The following is a 16,520-nucleotide window of genomic DNA, read 5'->3' as shown; positions in this document are numbered from 1 at the left end:
AAGTGCCAGGCATCAAATAGGCATGAGCCCCAAAACCAACACCAACTCCCCCCACCAGAGCCATAAATAGCATGGGGCCAAGGGAATCTGGCCAGGGTGCTGCTGTGGGGGGAGGGGGAGAAGAGATATATTCCCAGTGGTGATTACTGTCCTTGTACCTTGCCTCAAGGTCTTCCTTCAACCTGTTCTACTCTACTCCACCATGCACTCACCCCCAGGCCATGATGCCCTCTGCCCCTACAGAATCATATCACATGACTTCCTCCCCAGCTCCCAAGCAGTTTCAACTAATTTTGTCCTAGGTGATGATATACCTACTTAAGAACTCTACAGCCCTCACTCCATTACCCCCTTGTACACACTCCCTGGTTCAGCCCTGTGTCCCTTTGGAGTTCATAAGAGTCTCCTACAGCTAGGGCAGATCTGGATGTCTCTGGATTTCTTTCTGAGAGACTCAGAGTCCTGGAATCAATGTCAGAACAATTGGAAACTCCTGGTTTGTTAAACTGAGCTCTCAAGTATCAGGTGGTAGCAGAGGCAGCAAAGTAGGCAGCAAGGAGACAGAGGGGAGAAGAGATGACCCACTTCCACCCTGCCAGGCTCCCTGAGGAGCAGAGGCAGAAAAGGTACATGACCAAACCAAAGTACTAATGCTGGGATAGCAGCACAGAGAGTTCAGGTGAGTACAGATGCCCCCTGGGTTGGGGGTGAGCTGGGGGGGGACACCAAAGGTGGGGTCCAGATCAGAGGGGATGCGTATAAGGAAAGACCTTTCGGACGAGGCAAGTGTGAAGCCAGAAGTGGAAGGGAGGGAAGGCAGAAGGGAGGGAGAGATGAAAGGAAGGAAATAAGGAAGGAAGGAAGGGAGGGAGGGAGAAGGAAGAGAGGGAGAGAGAGGGAAGAAAGGAGAGAGAGAAAAAGAAGGAAGAAGGAAGGAAGCAGTGAAGGAAAGAGGGAGGGAAGACAGGAAGGAAGGCACCTGAACTGACTGCTGGTGTTGGAAGAAGACCATATGGGTGGGGAGGTGGGGAGAAACCTGAACAGAGAGTCTCAAAGATACCCACTGAAAGACAACCTTCCCCAGGGAAAGGAGATTGACCTCAGTCATGGAAGAAGTGTGCAACTTGTGACACAAGTGGCAGCACTTCTGTTCTACTTGTTGTTAAGTCATTTAATGTTCAATTCTTCATGACCTCATGTGGGGTTTTCTTGGCAGGGATACTAGAGTGGGTTGCCATTTCCTTCTCCTGCTTATTTTACAGATGAGGAAACTGAGACAGGGTTCGATGATTTGCCCAGGGTCCCATAGCCAGAAAGTGTCTGAGGCTGGATTTGAACTTCCAGACAGGCAGGCTCTCTATTGCGCCCCCTAGCCTGCTGTCCACCACTCCTCTGCACCCCTCGTCATTTATATGTTTGTGTCTCCATTAGAATGGGAGCTTCTTTAGGAGACTTTCTGCCTTTCTTACTTGGTATCCCTGGCACTTAACACGGTACTTGATTTATAGTAAATGCTTTATACATGCTTATTGAGGGTTTTTGTTGTTTTTTGTTTTTTTAAGAAATAATATGCAGTTCTCCAAAGAAACCTCAGAGCATATAAACACTGCTCAGAGGCCTTCTTAGATGCACTCTGTGCCTGACTCTCAAGGCAGGCAGGTTCTAACTATGTGCCACCTTGGACATGGCATATGAACTGGAGGTACAGCAGGTAACCACATACAAGGGCACAGAGACACTGGAGGAAAGACTCAGTGCTGCACACAAGCCATGGTAATCTTCTCAGAGCCCTAAATCTGTCCACTCATTTCTCTGTTCACTCACACACTTCACTGCGAATTTGGTAAAAGATAGGCTAGTTTGACAATCCTAGTTTTCCAATACTAAGGGCAGAGATTAAATGAGCTTTAGAGAGTGGAATCCCTAAAGTTTAGCCATAGCAAATGGTCCCCGCTGTGTCTTCTACCCACCTCCCAGCCCACTATTAATATCAAAGTTGGCAGAAAGCTTGAGTAAGTAGAGTTGGCAACCAGCTTAGTTGGAATGAAGGAATAACAGTCTGGCTGTAGTGTGGAAGTCTTGAATGGCCCATTCAGTAGTTTAGATTGATGTGGCGTTCCTAAGTAATTCAGTAAAAGGGTAGTCCTTATGGTAGGTAGCCCAGTATATGCCAAAGGGACTGTGGCTGAAGGACTGTGGCAGCAGGACTGGGTTCTGCTGTGATTTCTCCCCTGACCTGCTCTCCACGCAGGATGTGGCATTCTATCTCCATGGCCGAGGCCTGGCTCTCTTCTCTGTGTGGAGAAGGGGGCATCTGCTCTCAAGCCCGGAATATCCATGTTCAGTAGATGGTCCGAGGGTAAAGACACACCAGTGTACACAGCCGGATGGCTGGCCGATCCTCTTCACTCTGTGTTCTAATGTCCTGATTTGTTCAGTGGGGACAAGAATAGCTGCACCACAGAGGGGGACGTGCTTCGTAAACCTGAGGCTGCTGCAGAAATATGAACCATCGTCATCACTGTCATTGTTACTGTTAGACTTTTATTATTATTTACTATCCCTCCTCATTTGTCTACTCCTCTCTAGATCCAGGGCAAACACAGGCACTCTCATCACCACACTCGGCCATTGGGGCACCCTAGTCCCAGTGCCTCTGCAAACTGGCCAAAGTGGAGATCTGACGTGGAAGAACAACCATCAGAAATAGAGTGGCAATCTGTCTGCCAGGGAGGTCCAGTATTAAAAGGGCATGTGCAAAAGCCCAAAGGAAGGGCACCCAGCCACAGAAGCCTACAAGGAGTGGCACAGACCCATAACGAGGACAGCAATGACCTGTGTGGATAACTACACTTCATCTTGAGCTCAGAAAGCCAAAAAGCAACTGCATTTCTATTAGAGACCTAGACCTTCCTGTTAAAAGGCTTCAGTGGGCTGACCTCCTCCCCCACAGCAGCCTCCCCTTTCAGACCTCTAATATCAAGGCAGGCTTGGGGTAACAAAGCACTTTTAAAATATTGATCTAATTTTACCTATTACTTCTCTGTATTCTTAGCTCCCTTTTGCAGGTGATTGGACAGAGGTTAAGTGACTAGATAATGGTCACAAGCTAATGAAGGGTGGGGACTGAACTCACAGCCCCAGGCTTAGGGCCTCATGTCCAGATCTCTTTTCACCGCATCAGCTGAAGGCCCAAAAGAGCTGAGGTTTGTGAATAATGCTAAGCCAACAAAAAGGAAGTGACAGATCCACCACTTGAGGAAGAAAGAATAGTGTTAATAAACAGCAGAGAAAATGAGAACAGCTGAGGTGATTTTGCTTCTGCCTTCTCCAACAAGGGCCATGATCTGGCACACAAAGAAAGGCGAGAGCCAACATTGTGCTAGGAAATGGAAACCCAAATGTCCTATGAGAGGCCCTGTAACTTGAAATGAATTTGAGTCCCTAGCCTCAGATTAATTTCAAGAGAACTTGCCCTGTCATCTCTGTCAGGACTTACTGAGAATCAGGGAGAAAGGAAGAAGCTCCAGAGACAAGCAGAAAGTATCCCAGTTTTCAGAGAGGGCAGTGGGATGGACTTAGGGAACCACTGATGCAAGGAAGTCTTCTGTCTCTCCTCACACCATTCTAGAGAAGATTATCAAACAGTTTACAGTCACTTATTACTAGGGCATCTCAGAATATCTCAGACCAAACAAACCTCATTCCTCTTTCAGTCAGGATTACTAGGTTGATAAGTCTAAGTTGATAAGCATAAGTCTAGTGTGGCTTGATTTCAGCAAAATATTCAATAAAACCTTTTCATGGTATCCTTGTGGACAAATGGAAAAATGTGGATGAATGACAGGACAGTTAAATAGATTCATAGCTAACTGAACAACTATTTAAAGAAAATTTTTAAAGAAAATTATTTGTGTCAATTGTTCCCTGTTCCTGCTCCTGGGGATGTATGAGAAGGAGGGACCAGCAAACTGATGAAATGAGAAGTCTTCCTTGGCACCAGCTGAAAGGTAGTAGAGTATCACACTGGAAGGACACAGTCTGAGTCCTCAAGTGCCAGAGAGAGGAGAGGCAGGTCTCCCAAGTAGGAACATATCAGCTACCAGATGGTCAAACGCAGTGTCTTGGGAAAAGAGATCACATCAGATGCTACCTTTCTTAACCTCCCTGGGCCTGCTTCCTCATCAGTAAATAAGAAGGTTGCACTAGATGGACACCAAGTTCCCTTCCACCTCCGCATCGTATAAAGTCTGGGGCAGAGGCAAGAGGCTGTCCTTGCACTTGAAGAACAAGTCAGCAGAATCCAAGGAAGGAAGCAAATCCAAGGCTGAATGAGGGTCAACAGAAGCCAGATAAGCAGAAGTGACTGAGCTTAAGAGAAGTTTCTCATAATTTGTCAGGCTCGGCTCAGTAACTCAGTCACCCTATAGACTTTTAAACAAATATGGAGGTGGCTGAGTAGCACAGTGGATAGATCACCAGGCCTGGCATCAAGGAGATCTGAGTTCAAATCTAGCCTCAGACACTAGCTGTATACCAGTTGTATAACCTGGACAAGTCACTTAACCTCTTTCTGCCTCAGTTTTCTCAAATGTAAAATGGGGATAGTAGTAGCACCTGTCTTCCAGGATTGTCATGAAGCTCAAATGGGATAAGACTTGTAAAGCATTTAGCGCAGTGCCTGAATAAAATCAGTGCTGTATTAGCTGCTGCTGTTGTTACTGCATTCTTCCAGAGGAGCCTCCACTCCACTCGTTTCTCCACTTCCATTGCCTTCTGAAGGAGAGATGGGCCTCTGGGGGGTTTTACTTCCTTTTTGGACCTTCTCTATCATCTCTTCCTTATCTAATATAATTCCCAGGCCCCTCACTATCCTCTTCTCCCTTCTCTACACACTGTAACGTATCAGTGGGCCCCAGAACTGTACATGGTATTCAAGATGTGGTCAGCCAAGATCAAGTGTAATCTCAAATATGTTTACCACATTGTAGGTTGCTATGGAACTTACAAGAACCCAGGACTTTTTCATGTAAACTTCAATAAAAATTTCCCCCATCCTATTCTTAGGCAAGTGTTCTTATTAATCTCTATTAAATTTCATCTTCTACCACTAAAGGTCTTCTCTGATATCTCATTATGACAGAGAGATCAGTCAAGCATTGGGTCAAGCAACTAAGCTCTTTTCTGAGTATGTAAAGAATGAACCAAACAGAACCCTTGCCTCAATGGACATTCTCAAGAGCTCTGGCAGGTCAGATCAAGCTGGAAAGACTGAGTATGAGCCCAGAAGTGGATTGTGGCCCAGTCACACAAACAGTAGCCTGGCTAGGCAAAGAGGAGCTCATCAGCAGGTAAAACACTAGAAGAATTTGGAGTAGAGGAAGCTGCCGTTACAACTCATGAAATCATCTTCTCTAGTGCAGCAGGCCTAGGACTTCTGGGGTAGAAGGAGTTGATGGAACAATGATGCCAACTCAGTTAAAACAAATAATCACCAAGCACCTACTATACACAAGGCACTGTGTGTGCTAAACCTCAAAAATGGAAGTCCCTGCCCTCAAGGCATTTATATTCTTCTAAGTCCTTGAAGTATTAAAGGAAGTTTTGCATTTCTTTTTGCAGGATTCAGTCCCCTAGTTCCAAATTTGAGATTATTTTGTTTCATCCTGTCATTCTTTACATTAGTGCATGTTCTTTCTCTCCTCCTCTCTCTTCCTCTTACCTCAAGTGTGTTATGCCTTTTGCATTCTCATCCAAGCCATCATCCACCCCTACAGAATACTTTTCTTTTGGCTTCTTTCTGCACTGTTTCCTTGATCCTCTCTGAAAAACTAGTATGTGAAAAGGCTTTACTTGACACTTTTCTAGAAGAAAGACAAACTGCCTTTGCAGCAGATATATTTGGTGATCATCTTAGCCAGAAAAAAACAAATAGTTGGAATTCTACAAGTTGTATGTGGCAGTTATGTTGCTGTCCTTGACGAATTTGCCCTGGAAATTGCCAGAGAAAACTACCTGTTTTTCATTTCTATTTCCATTTCAGACTCTTGGAAAGACCATTTTTAAACCTGTCAGACCTTCTCTTTGCTGTCTGCTGCTAACCTCCAAGAGTGCCATGGCCTCCCAGGCACAGCAGACACACAACACTTAACAGAATTCTCCCTTGATTCATCTCTCAGATTCCTCTTCCATGGAGGATCAGACAGTAGATACCATATTCCATAGAATTATGAAGGGTCAGAATCCTAGGATTTCAGAGCTGAAAGGGTCCTCAGACAGAATTTAGTTCAAGTAGTAACTGAATAAGAAGGAATCCCCACTGTAACACCCCAAAAAAGTGAGCATCCAGCTCCCATTTGCAGAGGTCAAAGCGCATTGGAGGAACAGAGGATAAGAACAAGGCCAGGAGAAGGGAAGTCACTTACTTAAGGTTATACCATGGGTTAGGGGCAGAGCTGGAAACCAAAATGAGATTTCTGTGCTTCACTTGCATGCCCTGGCGTCACCTCCACGAAATCCCGGTTCTCCTCGAGAGCACAGGACAAACAACACTTTTACCCACCTGGCTTCTGAGCTTCTCATTTTGTTTCTCCTTTTGCCATTTCTTTTGACCAGAGTCACTCTATTGAATGAATGAATGAATGAATGACAAACATTGATCAAGCATCTATGCAGTGCTAAGCACTGGGGATACAAATGCACAAGGGAGACAGCCCCTACCCTCAAGGTGCTCACTTTCTTATGGAGTAGACAATTCATATTGAGGAGGACTGGCCAGAGAAAAAGACAATCACTCCTTTGGAAAGAGGAGCACTTTTTGATGCACATGTCTCTCATATATCCTATATGTCCAATATGACATGTCCCAACCAGGCTTTGATGAGTGGAAAAGAAATGACCTGTCCAAGAAATGACATAAAATTTCTCCTGCTCAGTGCCAGGGTAAAAGTGACTTTTGTCTCCTTGCCACCTTCAGGGACCCTGTTTGTGGCCTGTAATACTAAGACTTCGGGGGCAACCAAGGATAAGGGTCGAGTATGTTTTTGTTTTATGGTTTTTTTTGTTGTTCTTTATTTTAGAAAAGAGAGTGGCTGCTACTGGCCAAAGGAGAGCCTCCAAGCCCAGGATCCAGCCAGATCAGTCCTGCCAGCACCTTCTACATCATCTTCCCATCCAGTTCTCTCACAATGCTTGTTAAGGCAGTGGCCACATGTGAGCTGCTGCTACCCAGCTCCTTTCCCATGCCCCCTGAGGACCCGCCCGAGGACATCCTTAGGAGTGTGGAGGTAAATGGGGCATGGACCAGACAAACCCATGGGAGAGGGAAGAGAAGAGTGTGAGCAAAGGAAAAGGAGAGGGAGAAAAAAAGATGGAGAGAATCCTGGGTAGGAAAGGAGACAAGCACAGAGAAGAATGGATTCAGTAGTAGAAAGAATAGAATGAGGGTTGGGGACAGATAGAGTTGCCCCTTCCCTTAAAGGTGAAGTCTGGTTTAAATGAACATAGAACAGCCCTTGAAGGAAAGATGTTGCCAGAGAGGGGTGTACTGCCACCTTGGACCTGTGGCACTGGGGAAGATGATGCCCAACAAGCTTATGTAGACAAATTCCAAATTTCAATTTTCTTGGCACCTGGTAATTGGAGAAGGGTGGCTCTTTGGAGGGAGTGCAAAATGAGGGAGAAGAAAGTGAACGGTCAGGAGGATAAGAAGAAAAGGTAGAGCTGAAGAAGAGGAAGACTAAGAAAAGAAAACAGAAAAGAGATCAAAGCGGGGAGAAAGAAAAGAGAGGAGAGGATATCTGTCTCTGTATGTATATACATGTTAATTTGTGTATATCTTTGTGCATCTGTATGTCTGTGTGCTTCTGTGTGTTAGAGACACTGTCTCATTGACCATGGACATGTCTTTGTGCCTGTTTGTGTTTGCCAAGTGCCTTCATGCCACCATGTGTTTGTGTAAGAATCTGAGCATCACTGTATTTGTCTGATTCAGCAAGCATGTATTTATATGCAGATATGTGCAAGGCACTGTGCAAAACCCTAATGATGCAGAGGTAGAAAGTTGCTTAATTGTTGTGCTCAAGAAGCTTACATTCTGCTGGGGAAATACAACATGTACAGAAATAAATATGATAGGAGGCAAAGTGTGAGTAAGACTACAGACGTGTAGGCATTTGGCTCCAGAAAAAATTGAGAAAGGATATCAGAGAGGGCTTTACAAAGAAGGTGATGCTGCAAGTAAATGAAGAAGGAATGCACCAACCTGCATAAATGAACAGAAGTGAGAGAAAATATGTAAAGTTCAGGGGAAAGCTGATAGACTACAGATAGAGTAAATGAAGGTGAGTGATAAGAAATTAGGCTGGAAAGGTTGATTAGAGACAAATCAGGCTGAAATTCTATCCAAAGGAGTTTATATTTTATCTCAGAGACATTAGGAAGCCACTAAAGGTTTTTGACTGAGGCCCTTGTGCCATAGGAAGACATCTTAGTAGGTTGGTGAAGAAAATTCACAAAACCGGGGAGGGGAGAGACTCAGATAGACTAATAGTAAAGGCAAGAACTGGAATGGAAAGAAAGGGACAGATTAAAGAGATGTCACACAATTAGAATCAATAAGACTTGACAAATAGTTGGATTTGGGAAGTCAAGTGAGAAAGATGCATAAGAGATGACTCCGGGTATTCCAGCTTGAGTGACAGGGTGCCACCAATAGAAATAGCAAAGTTTAGAGGAGAGGCAGGCTTTTCAAGGAAGAGGACTTTGGCAGCTGGACATTCAACTGGAAATGGCCATCAGGCAGCTGACATTTGTGAAAGAGATTAGGGCTGACTTATTTGATTTGAGAGTCACTTGGCTCCCGGTGTGTTTTGCTGGAACCACATGAGCCATGAGAGCAAGTGGGGACATGAATTCCTGGACTTCGAGTTCCAGCCAGATGGAAAACTGAGATACAGCCACAATTGCAGAAATAATGTCAAGATCTGAGAAGAGGGTTAAGGACATAAGAGTGTGACGGAGAAATTGAGGAGAATTGACAGCAGTGAAATTATCAAAGAATGACCAGCCAACCAGATACTGTGATGTTTTCCCCTAACGTTTACACTCTTACTTGCCAAAAAGAAAAAAAAAATGGAATCAACCTCTCTTTTCTGGCAATTCACTATCATCAGTTTTTAAAGAGATAGTAAATCTTAAAAACTTACACGGGGAATGAATGTCTGGTTTAACGAGGGGATTCCTTCTTATGGAAGCTTCAATCTTCTTACTGTATGGAGCAAGACCAAGAACAAAATGGCAATACCACACTAACACAATCCTCAGAAAAGTTGCAGTACGAAATGATGAGTTCAGTCATGCCCAGCATCACCCAGCTGGATTCTTGGTTATTTCATTGATTTTGACACACTCCAGAGGTTCCTCCACATACCCTGAGACCTCTTGCTTCATCGGCATGTGTTTTTAGTATAACATCAGCTTTGTTTTCTGGTAGATTCAGGACCAACCCATATGATGTCTGAAACATTTGTGCAAAGCTTTTTTTCTTCATTTCCCTCTCATTTAATGACCTCTTCACCCCATCAAAACAACATTACTTCTGATGGTCTATTCCCCAACATCTCCATGTGTATCTGATATGCCTCTCTGTAAAAGTGTAGGTATGTGTCTGTGTGCTCTGCTTTGTGTTACTGGAAAGTATATATTAGGTATTATATATATATATATATATATATATATATATATATATCTCAGAGGGTATATAATCCAACCCCTACCTGAACAGGAATCCCCTCTGAAAAGTAGTAATCGGGCCTCTGCCTGGACCTCCAGGGAGGAAGAATTCACTACCCCAAGGCAGCACATGCCATATCTCCGTATCTGTGTGTAGGTCTTTGTATATCCATTTCTTTGTTTCAAGTGTCGCGTATATGCCTGTTTCTCTGGGTCTGTGTGGTAAGGCTATGTGGTAAGGGGAGGAAGACTTTCTGAGTAGTCCCCCAGCAGAATCGGCTTCAAAGTAAGATTGTACAGCAAAGGAGGAAGCATATGTAAAGGCCATCCCACCACCACGACCACTCCCCTCTCCTGATCCCGGAGGGCTTGGCTTTCTACTTCCTCCACCGAAAGGAAGCCTAGAAAGACAGCTACTCCTCCACCAGAACACTGCCCCCATAATGTGCCTGCTCCAGAACCCACATCCTAAGCCTGCAGGGGAAACAAGATGAAGGCTGGGGATGGGGAGGGGTATGCAAACCATAAGGGGGCAGCACTGAGAGGGCCGAGCCCAGCCCAGCCCCAAGGATGCAATCCTGAGGCTCTCCCCGTCTCACTCTGAGGCCAGCGGTCCCTGGCATAGGATGCTGTGGCCGGAAAACCTGACTGCTCAGGAATGTTGTCCTCATGTATTGCCTGCCTGGGACTCTCTCCCGCCTTCAAGGGCCTATCTCCAGCATGCCTTTCCTGGCCCTAGTCACCCTTAGTCCCCCTAGGACTCCTACAGCAGCTTCATCCTCTGCGTCCCCCATGGTGCTCACTCTCCTTACACTTAGTGAACTCTGTGACCCTCTCTATGTACCTGCCTAGGACTTTCACTGTCAGAGTAACTGTCTTTGTGACCCAAGCTGGGTGTCATTTTTGAGACTCCCAACATTCCTTATCTTTCGTGTAACTGTCCTTAGTTTCTGTTAACCTTCCCTAGGTTAAATGAGATAATATTTGTAGAGGACTTAGTCCAGTCCCTGGCATATAGTAGGTATTTAATCAATGCTCCTTTTTCCCTCTCTCCTTTCCTCCCTCCCTCTCCTCAGAACACCTTGGATGTCTTAGAGGTGGCATCCACCTATAATCCCCTGCAGATAAAGGGCCATCTGTATGAACATTTGAGAAGCATCTTGTCCAAGCCCCAGGGGTTACTCACTCCAGGTCGGGAGCTCCGTCCCCCCCGACAGGTATGGCCCCCACTCCTACCAGAAAACCAGAATTGAAAGGCCTGGAATCCTTTATGCCAGTCCAGGGGTCCCTCAAACCCTCCTCCTGAATCCAGTGTCCAGGAAAGTGAGGCTCCATCCTCAGTGCTTTAGATTCACCAGTGGAGTCAGGGAAAGGCCCAGGTCCAGGTCCGTGAGAGAAGGAATTATTCCTCTAAGGAATGTACCCCATCATCCTTCCTGGTGTGGGGTAATTTGATGTAGGCACTGAGCTGTCAGAGGCTTCTCATACTACTCATGCTGAATGTGATGGCATTCTCCAAAGTGGAAAGGGGGAAGGTAGACCATTAGTCCCTTAGCTATTAGTTCTCCCCACATCCCACCCCACCCCCTAAGAAGACACAGTCCCAGGGCCTGAAGTAAGCCTGGCTTGTCATCCATAGCTAGTGCTTTGTAGACATGGTGGTAAGCAGAGGCACCGAGTGTAGGACAAAGAGGGTACTGTAGTGGAGAGTTGAGAAGGAATGGGGAGATCACTGTGGACAGAGGAAAGCAGAGTCAGCAGAGCAGAGGCTGTTTGTGGGCCAGCAGGAAGAGGCCCAACAAGGCCCAGATCAATGAGGCTCTGAAGGCTTTGTCCTCAAGAGAGAGACTTTGTCCTAGAGAATCATTCAGGGTGCTGGAGTGAAGTTTGTGCATCGATAAGATTACTCAACCATTATGTGAAGGATGGATTCAAGTAGAGAGAGGTTTGGAGCAGGGAGCCTATTAAAATAGCCACCACATTATAGAATTTAGAACTGAAAAGGGCCCATCCGAGACATGTAGGCCAGGGGTCTCAGCCTTTTTTGTGTCATGGACCCCCTTTGGCACTGTGGGAAAACCTTTGAGCCCCTATTCAGAATATTTTTGAATGCATAAAATACCTGGGATTGCAAAGGAAACCGTGTGTGTGTGTGTGTGTGTGTGTGTGTGTGTGTGTGTGTGTGTGTGTGTGTGTGTGTGTGTGTGTGTGTGTGTGTGTGTGTGTGTGTGTGTGTGTGTGTGTGTGTGTGTGTGTGTGTGTGTGTGTGTCCAGAAAAGCCCAAGATCAGGCACTGGTATTAAGGAACAGAACCAGGATTTGAATGCAGACTCTCTGACTCCAGGTCCAATGATCTTCCACCACACAAGCTCAAGTGACAGGGAATGAGGGTCCAAGCAAGTGAACTGACCAGAGAAATGGAAAGGAACAGACAAATTTGAAAAATATCATGAAGGTTGCCTGGCAACCAGCAAAAGTTAGAGCTCCCTCTGGGGTCCTAAGACTAGAAAGCTGGGAAGATGCTGGTACTCCAAGCAGGAAGGGGAGTCATGAGGGAGAGCAGGATAGGCAGGGGAAGGTTGTGATGTTTATTTCTCTTGGATTGGTTGGTTTAAAAAAATAAACACTCCCCCAGTCTTATCTCAGCTGAAACTAAGGAAGCTATTACAGAGGACAGAAAGGCATCAGGGCACAGCTCATGCCTGTGTGCAGGTGGTGGCAGTGATCTAGCCCTAGGACCAGGAGAACCAGCAAGGTGGAGATGAGGGAAGGAAGTCTCAGGTTAGGTACCCAATGTCTTTGCTGGATCCCCTTCCTGCCTGAACAAGCTACCCCCTTGGAAGGTACAGGTGTGTACCCTCTCCAGCCTGTGGTAGGTATGTAGTGGTACTAGGACAAGGAAAGGCAGGATTGGGTGATAAGAGCCCCATCGGAGCTCCCATCCCCGCCCCCAGGGAGCCTGTCTCTCCACCCCCAAGAAGGCTTTGCTTCTTCTTTTTGCAGGTTGGAAGACTGCACCCAACCCGAGCCCGAGCTACAGTGCCCCCTCTGCCCCTGGTACCAACCCTGGCTCCTTCAAGGGCCCTAAAGATGCCAACAGCCAAAAAGATATCTTCAGAGCCTGTGCTATTGCTTTCAGAGGATGAAGAACTTTTCTGAGACACAGATTGCCTCAGCTGCTCTCACAGGCAAGGCCCCCAAAGGATCTGGGTGAAGTGTTTCTCCAGGCCTGCCCATCCTCCTCCTACACAAAGACCTGTATGTGCGTCTGCATCAGGCAGAACTCAGGGCAAGGGATCTGTCCATGCTTCTCTGTCCCATCCCATATTCAGGATCTTAACTGAGTAGCTAAAGGTGACAGGAACCCTTCCCTGCCACAACCCGGTCTCCAAGGATGCACACCCAAGGGCACTGCCCCCTTTCAGCACAGTGCCAGTGAGTGTACTGGATAGCAATAGGGCTCAGTTCAACAGTAACCATGTTACCATTCCAAGCTTTCTCATCCCATTGAATAAAAAGCAGCTTTTCCCACTTGGAACCTTGACACATAAACAAAAGGGCTGGATCCGGGGAGCTGTGCCTTGAAGGACAGAGATTCTGTTCACAGAGCCCAGGCAGAGGAGACTGGCAGGGAGGGCCTGTCAGGTGTCAGAGGAATGGCATGGGCAGGGGTATATTCCAGGATATATCAGAGTTCTGTTACAGGGTCTTGGTTAGATCCCATCATGGTGCGAGCACCTACTGTGTGCAGAACACTAAGAACTTGGCCTCAGACAATGGAGCTCCCTTCCTGAGGTATTCTAGAGTAGGGGTGGGAAACCTGTAGTCTCAAAGTCACATGGGGCCCCTCTAGGTCCTCAAGTACGGCCCTTTGACTGAATACAAACCTCACAAGACAAATCCTTTTATTAAGGGTCCCCACCCCTGTTCTAGAGTATAATCCAGCCCACAGGCAGAGGGAAGGGCTAGAATCTGTGTAACATCTAGGGATCCTTCCTGAAACCCAATCCTCTCCTGCCCATCCCATACTACACCTGCCCATCCTCTACCTGGTATCTCCCTCCCACAATCCCTCTCTCCAGCCCTCCCATCTTCCACCACTTAACCTTAATGCAAACTACACTTCCCGGTTATTCATGTAGACATGGCCAGTCAGAGCTCTCTTTGGCCTCAAATGATTTTAATGAGTTTAAGTGTCCATGGCACAGAGCAGCTCAGGGTTAGGAACTTAGACTCATTCCAGATCACACCCACACCCACACATCCCCAGCAACTAGTCAGGAGTCACAGCAGGATTGCCCAAAGTCCCCTGTTCTGGCCAGGGTTCGGCCCCAACATAGGATTCCTTCCCCTGGACTGAACAGGCCTCCTCACTTAGACCCAAGACCTGTCACTTGGTCACAAAGTCTGGTCCTTTCCTAATCCCCTGGAATCCTGACCCTGCTTTTCTGAGGTCTGGACCTTGATTCACTGATACCCTTTAGCCTCAAATAGGCCTCCCCTTTCTCGGGGGGATCACTCATCTCCCCAGCACCCACGTAGGCCCTCCAAGCCTCACCCAGGTCTTTACATTGGCCCTTCTGATTTCATCCCAGTCCTGCTTTGAGATCCCCCTTCAGGCATGCCCTGGCCCCAGCCCTTGGCAGTAGCACCCTTCTGTACCCGGCTGTACACTGGGAGTGCGAGACTGCTGGGGCTGTTAGACCGGGGGAGCATTTGGGGCTTGGGGGGTGGAATGGGCTTGAGGTTCCTTGGAGGGGGCACAGCATAGTCGTCCATAGCAGGGTTATAGGGGAGCTCGTAGCCCTCCTCCCGAACCCGGGCTCGCTGGCACCAGGCATCCCTGGGCTCCTGGGGCTTGTCATAGAGGCCTGGAGCCGGGGCTGGGCTCTGGCCCTCAGGCTCATCATAAATAGGCTCCTTCTTGACTCTTCCCAGCCTTGTATCTTTAAGCTGCTGCTGCACCTGTTCAAACAAGCCCCAGTAGAGGGGGGAGCCTCCTCCAGCCCCATGTCCTGTCCTCTGGCCTGAACTGTCCACAGGATCTGAGTACAAGGGGTCTGAAGTGGAGTCAGGCAGCGACCGAAGGGCATCCAAGGGCTCTGAGTAGAGGGCAGGGCCATGAGCGTGGGGATCTTCAAGGCCCTGGGAGGCAGCCCCTGCTGTCCCCACCTCTGATGAGCCAGGCCACTGCTGATCCAGGCCTGCGCCGGTTCCAGAAACAATGCCAGCTTGAACCTTTTGCCTTTGGATGGCAGCCTCCACAGCCTGAAAGATGTCATTCCCTTGTGAAGTATGGAAAGTGAAGGTTCCAGGGCCTGAGGGGCATCTCCGTCCAGCCTCGAAGGAGAACATGGCCTGGAGGCAGACGAAGAGGGCAGAGGTGAGCAAACTTATGCACAGGAGAGAAGAGGCTTACCTGAGGTCATCCTAGCAGCAGTCAGCTCTTGGGCCTTAGGGGACCCACCACACACTCCTAGCCTTCCCCTCTGTATATCCTCTGCTTCCTTCTATAGTGGCACCTCTGACCCATCCCAAGCCCTTACCCGATCCCGGCCATATCGACGGAGAAGAGTATAGGGCCAGGTGAGCAGGGGCTCCTTCTTCTGACCCTGCCCCCCCAGCACCAGCAGACTCAGACCATTGGCCTCCACCCTGAGCAGGTAGTGTCCCTGCAGCCCACAATGCTCAGATGCCTCTGTTTTCTGTACAGTCACCCAGAACTCAGACCCTGGGGAGAGAGGAAGGGTCACACTGAAACATTCCCAGATGGAAAAGGGGAAAGACACTCAGGTCCTAACAGGGACTGGATCATACCTAGACACCAGACCCACAAGAGCTTCACGCCCCCTCCCCCCAATCCTCCAGGTGACCTTCAGCCCCATGTGAGGGCTGTGGAATCCCTATTCCAGACCCATGGTATGCCCTCTCTTCTCATGTCCCTGGACCTCCCTCTCCCCATCCCTTTCTCCTTTTACCCCTACCTTGCCCATGGGGGCTGTACAGGGAGTTCTCCTGCATCTCCATTGAAGAGGGCCCCGAAGAGCTTTCACCAGGAGCCAGAGACCAGCAGCCTTTCTGCAGGGGAGAAAGCATCAGTGTTTTCCACCTGGGGTCTGAGTCCAATCAAGTTGGGGAGTGGGGGGGAGGAGACACTGACTCCGACCTTGAACCTGCTCCCTCACCAAATGGACTCCCCTAGACAGCATCCCCAATCATTCAACCCTCTCACCGGAAAGGCAGTCTGGCAGAGCATTTGCACCCAGGCAACACTGGCAGGGCCCTCAGCTGCCAGGAAATGGGAGCGCTGAGCAGTGTCCAGTCGGAAGACCGATGTGCCAGGTCCTGGGGGGCTGTCCAAGGCCACCGGGGCCACACTCACGCAGTCCGACAAACGAATCACTCGGCAGTCTAGGCGGCGAGAGCCTCCCCACCCGCCTCCAGAGCCTGACCCTTTGTGCTCAAAGAACTCAAGCCGGGCAACTCCGCTGGCACTGGAGGGGTACAAGGCTGCCCAGGCCTTCTTCCACTTCTATAGTGGGGAGAACGTGGGGAATGCTTTGAGAAGCCATTTGGGAAGAGGAGAGCATGGGGAAGGTACGGAGGAGGGTCATGGGATGCCCGGGACTTAGCTCTACCTTTGGGACGAGGGAGGGTGGAGGTCAGCGTACAGAGATCACGGAGAGGAAGAGATACAAGGAAATACTACGGGAAGGCCCTGGGAAAAAGGGATGTGGACATACTGAAGGAGAGGGAAGTTAGGGGAACTGGCTCTCCGTATAACACAG

At 48.1% G+C, this 16,520-nt stretch overlaps 2 protein-coding genes across 8 annotated transcripts in view; one reads left to right on the top strand and one right to left on the bottom strand.

Annotated features, from left to right (window-relative positions):
- Window positions 1-13,270, top strand: part of M1AP (meiosis 1 associated protein) — a 119,831-nt gene extending 106,561 nt beyond the window's left edge. For 4 of the 5 annotated variants that reach the window (XM_072619881.1, XM_072619884.1, XM_072619883.1 and 1 more), the window contains exons 9-11: window positions 7,080-7,286; window positions 10,809-10,949; window positions 12,736-13,270. In XM_072619881.1, the coding sequence (XP_072475982.1) occupies window positions 7,080-7,286; window positions 10,809-10,949; window positions 12,736-12,891 (504 nt within the window). In that variant the 3' untranslated portion in view covers window positions 12,892-13,270. The remainder of the gene's footprint in view (window positions 1-7,079; window positions 7,287-10,808; window positions 10,950-12,735) is intronic. The other variant, XM_072619885.1, reaches the window with a different exon arrangement.
- Window positions 13,271-13,620: 350 nt separating this feature from the next.
- The window catches only part of DOK1 (docking protein 1), a 4,240-nt gene continuing 1,340 nt past the window's right edge, over window positions 13,621-16,520 (bottom strand). The window contains exons 2-5 of one of the 3 annotated variants that reach the window (XM_072619886.1): window positions 15,965-16,264; window positions 15,717-15,810; window positions 15,279-15,463; window positions 13,621-15,090 (exon numbers count right to left, since the gene is read on the bottom strand). In XM_072619886.1, the coding sequence (XP_072475987.1) occupies window positions 14,299-15,090; window positions 15,279-15,463; window positions 15,717-15,810; window positions 15,965-16,264 (1,371 nt within the window). In that variant the 3' untranslated portion in view covers window positions 13,621-14,298. The remainder of the gene's footprint in view (window positions 15,091-15,278; window positions 15,464-15,716; window positions 15,811-15,964; window positions 16,265-16,520) is intronic. The other 2 variants (XM_072619888.1, XM_072619887.1) reach the window with 2 other exon arrangements.

Source organism: Notamacropus eugenii, chromosome 6 (genome assembly GCF_028372415.1).
Source record: "Notamacropus eugenii isolate mMacEug1 chromosome 6, mMacEug1.pri_v2, whole genome shotgun sequence".
Lineage (NCBI taxonomy): Eukaryota > Metazoa > Chordata > Mammalia > Diprotodontia > Macropodidae > Notamacropus > Notamacropus eugenii.
The sequence above is the reverse complement of the archived record's forward strand: the minus strand, read 5'-3'. Positions and strand labels throughout refer to the sequence as shown.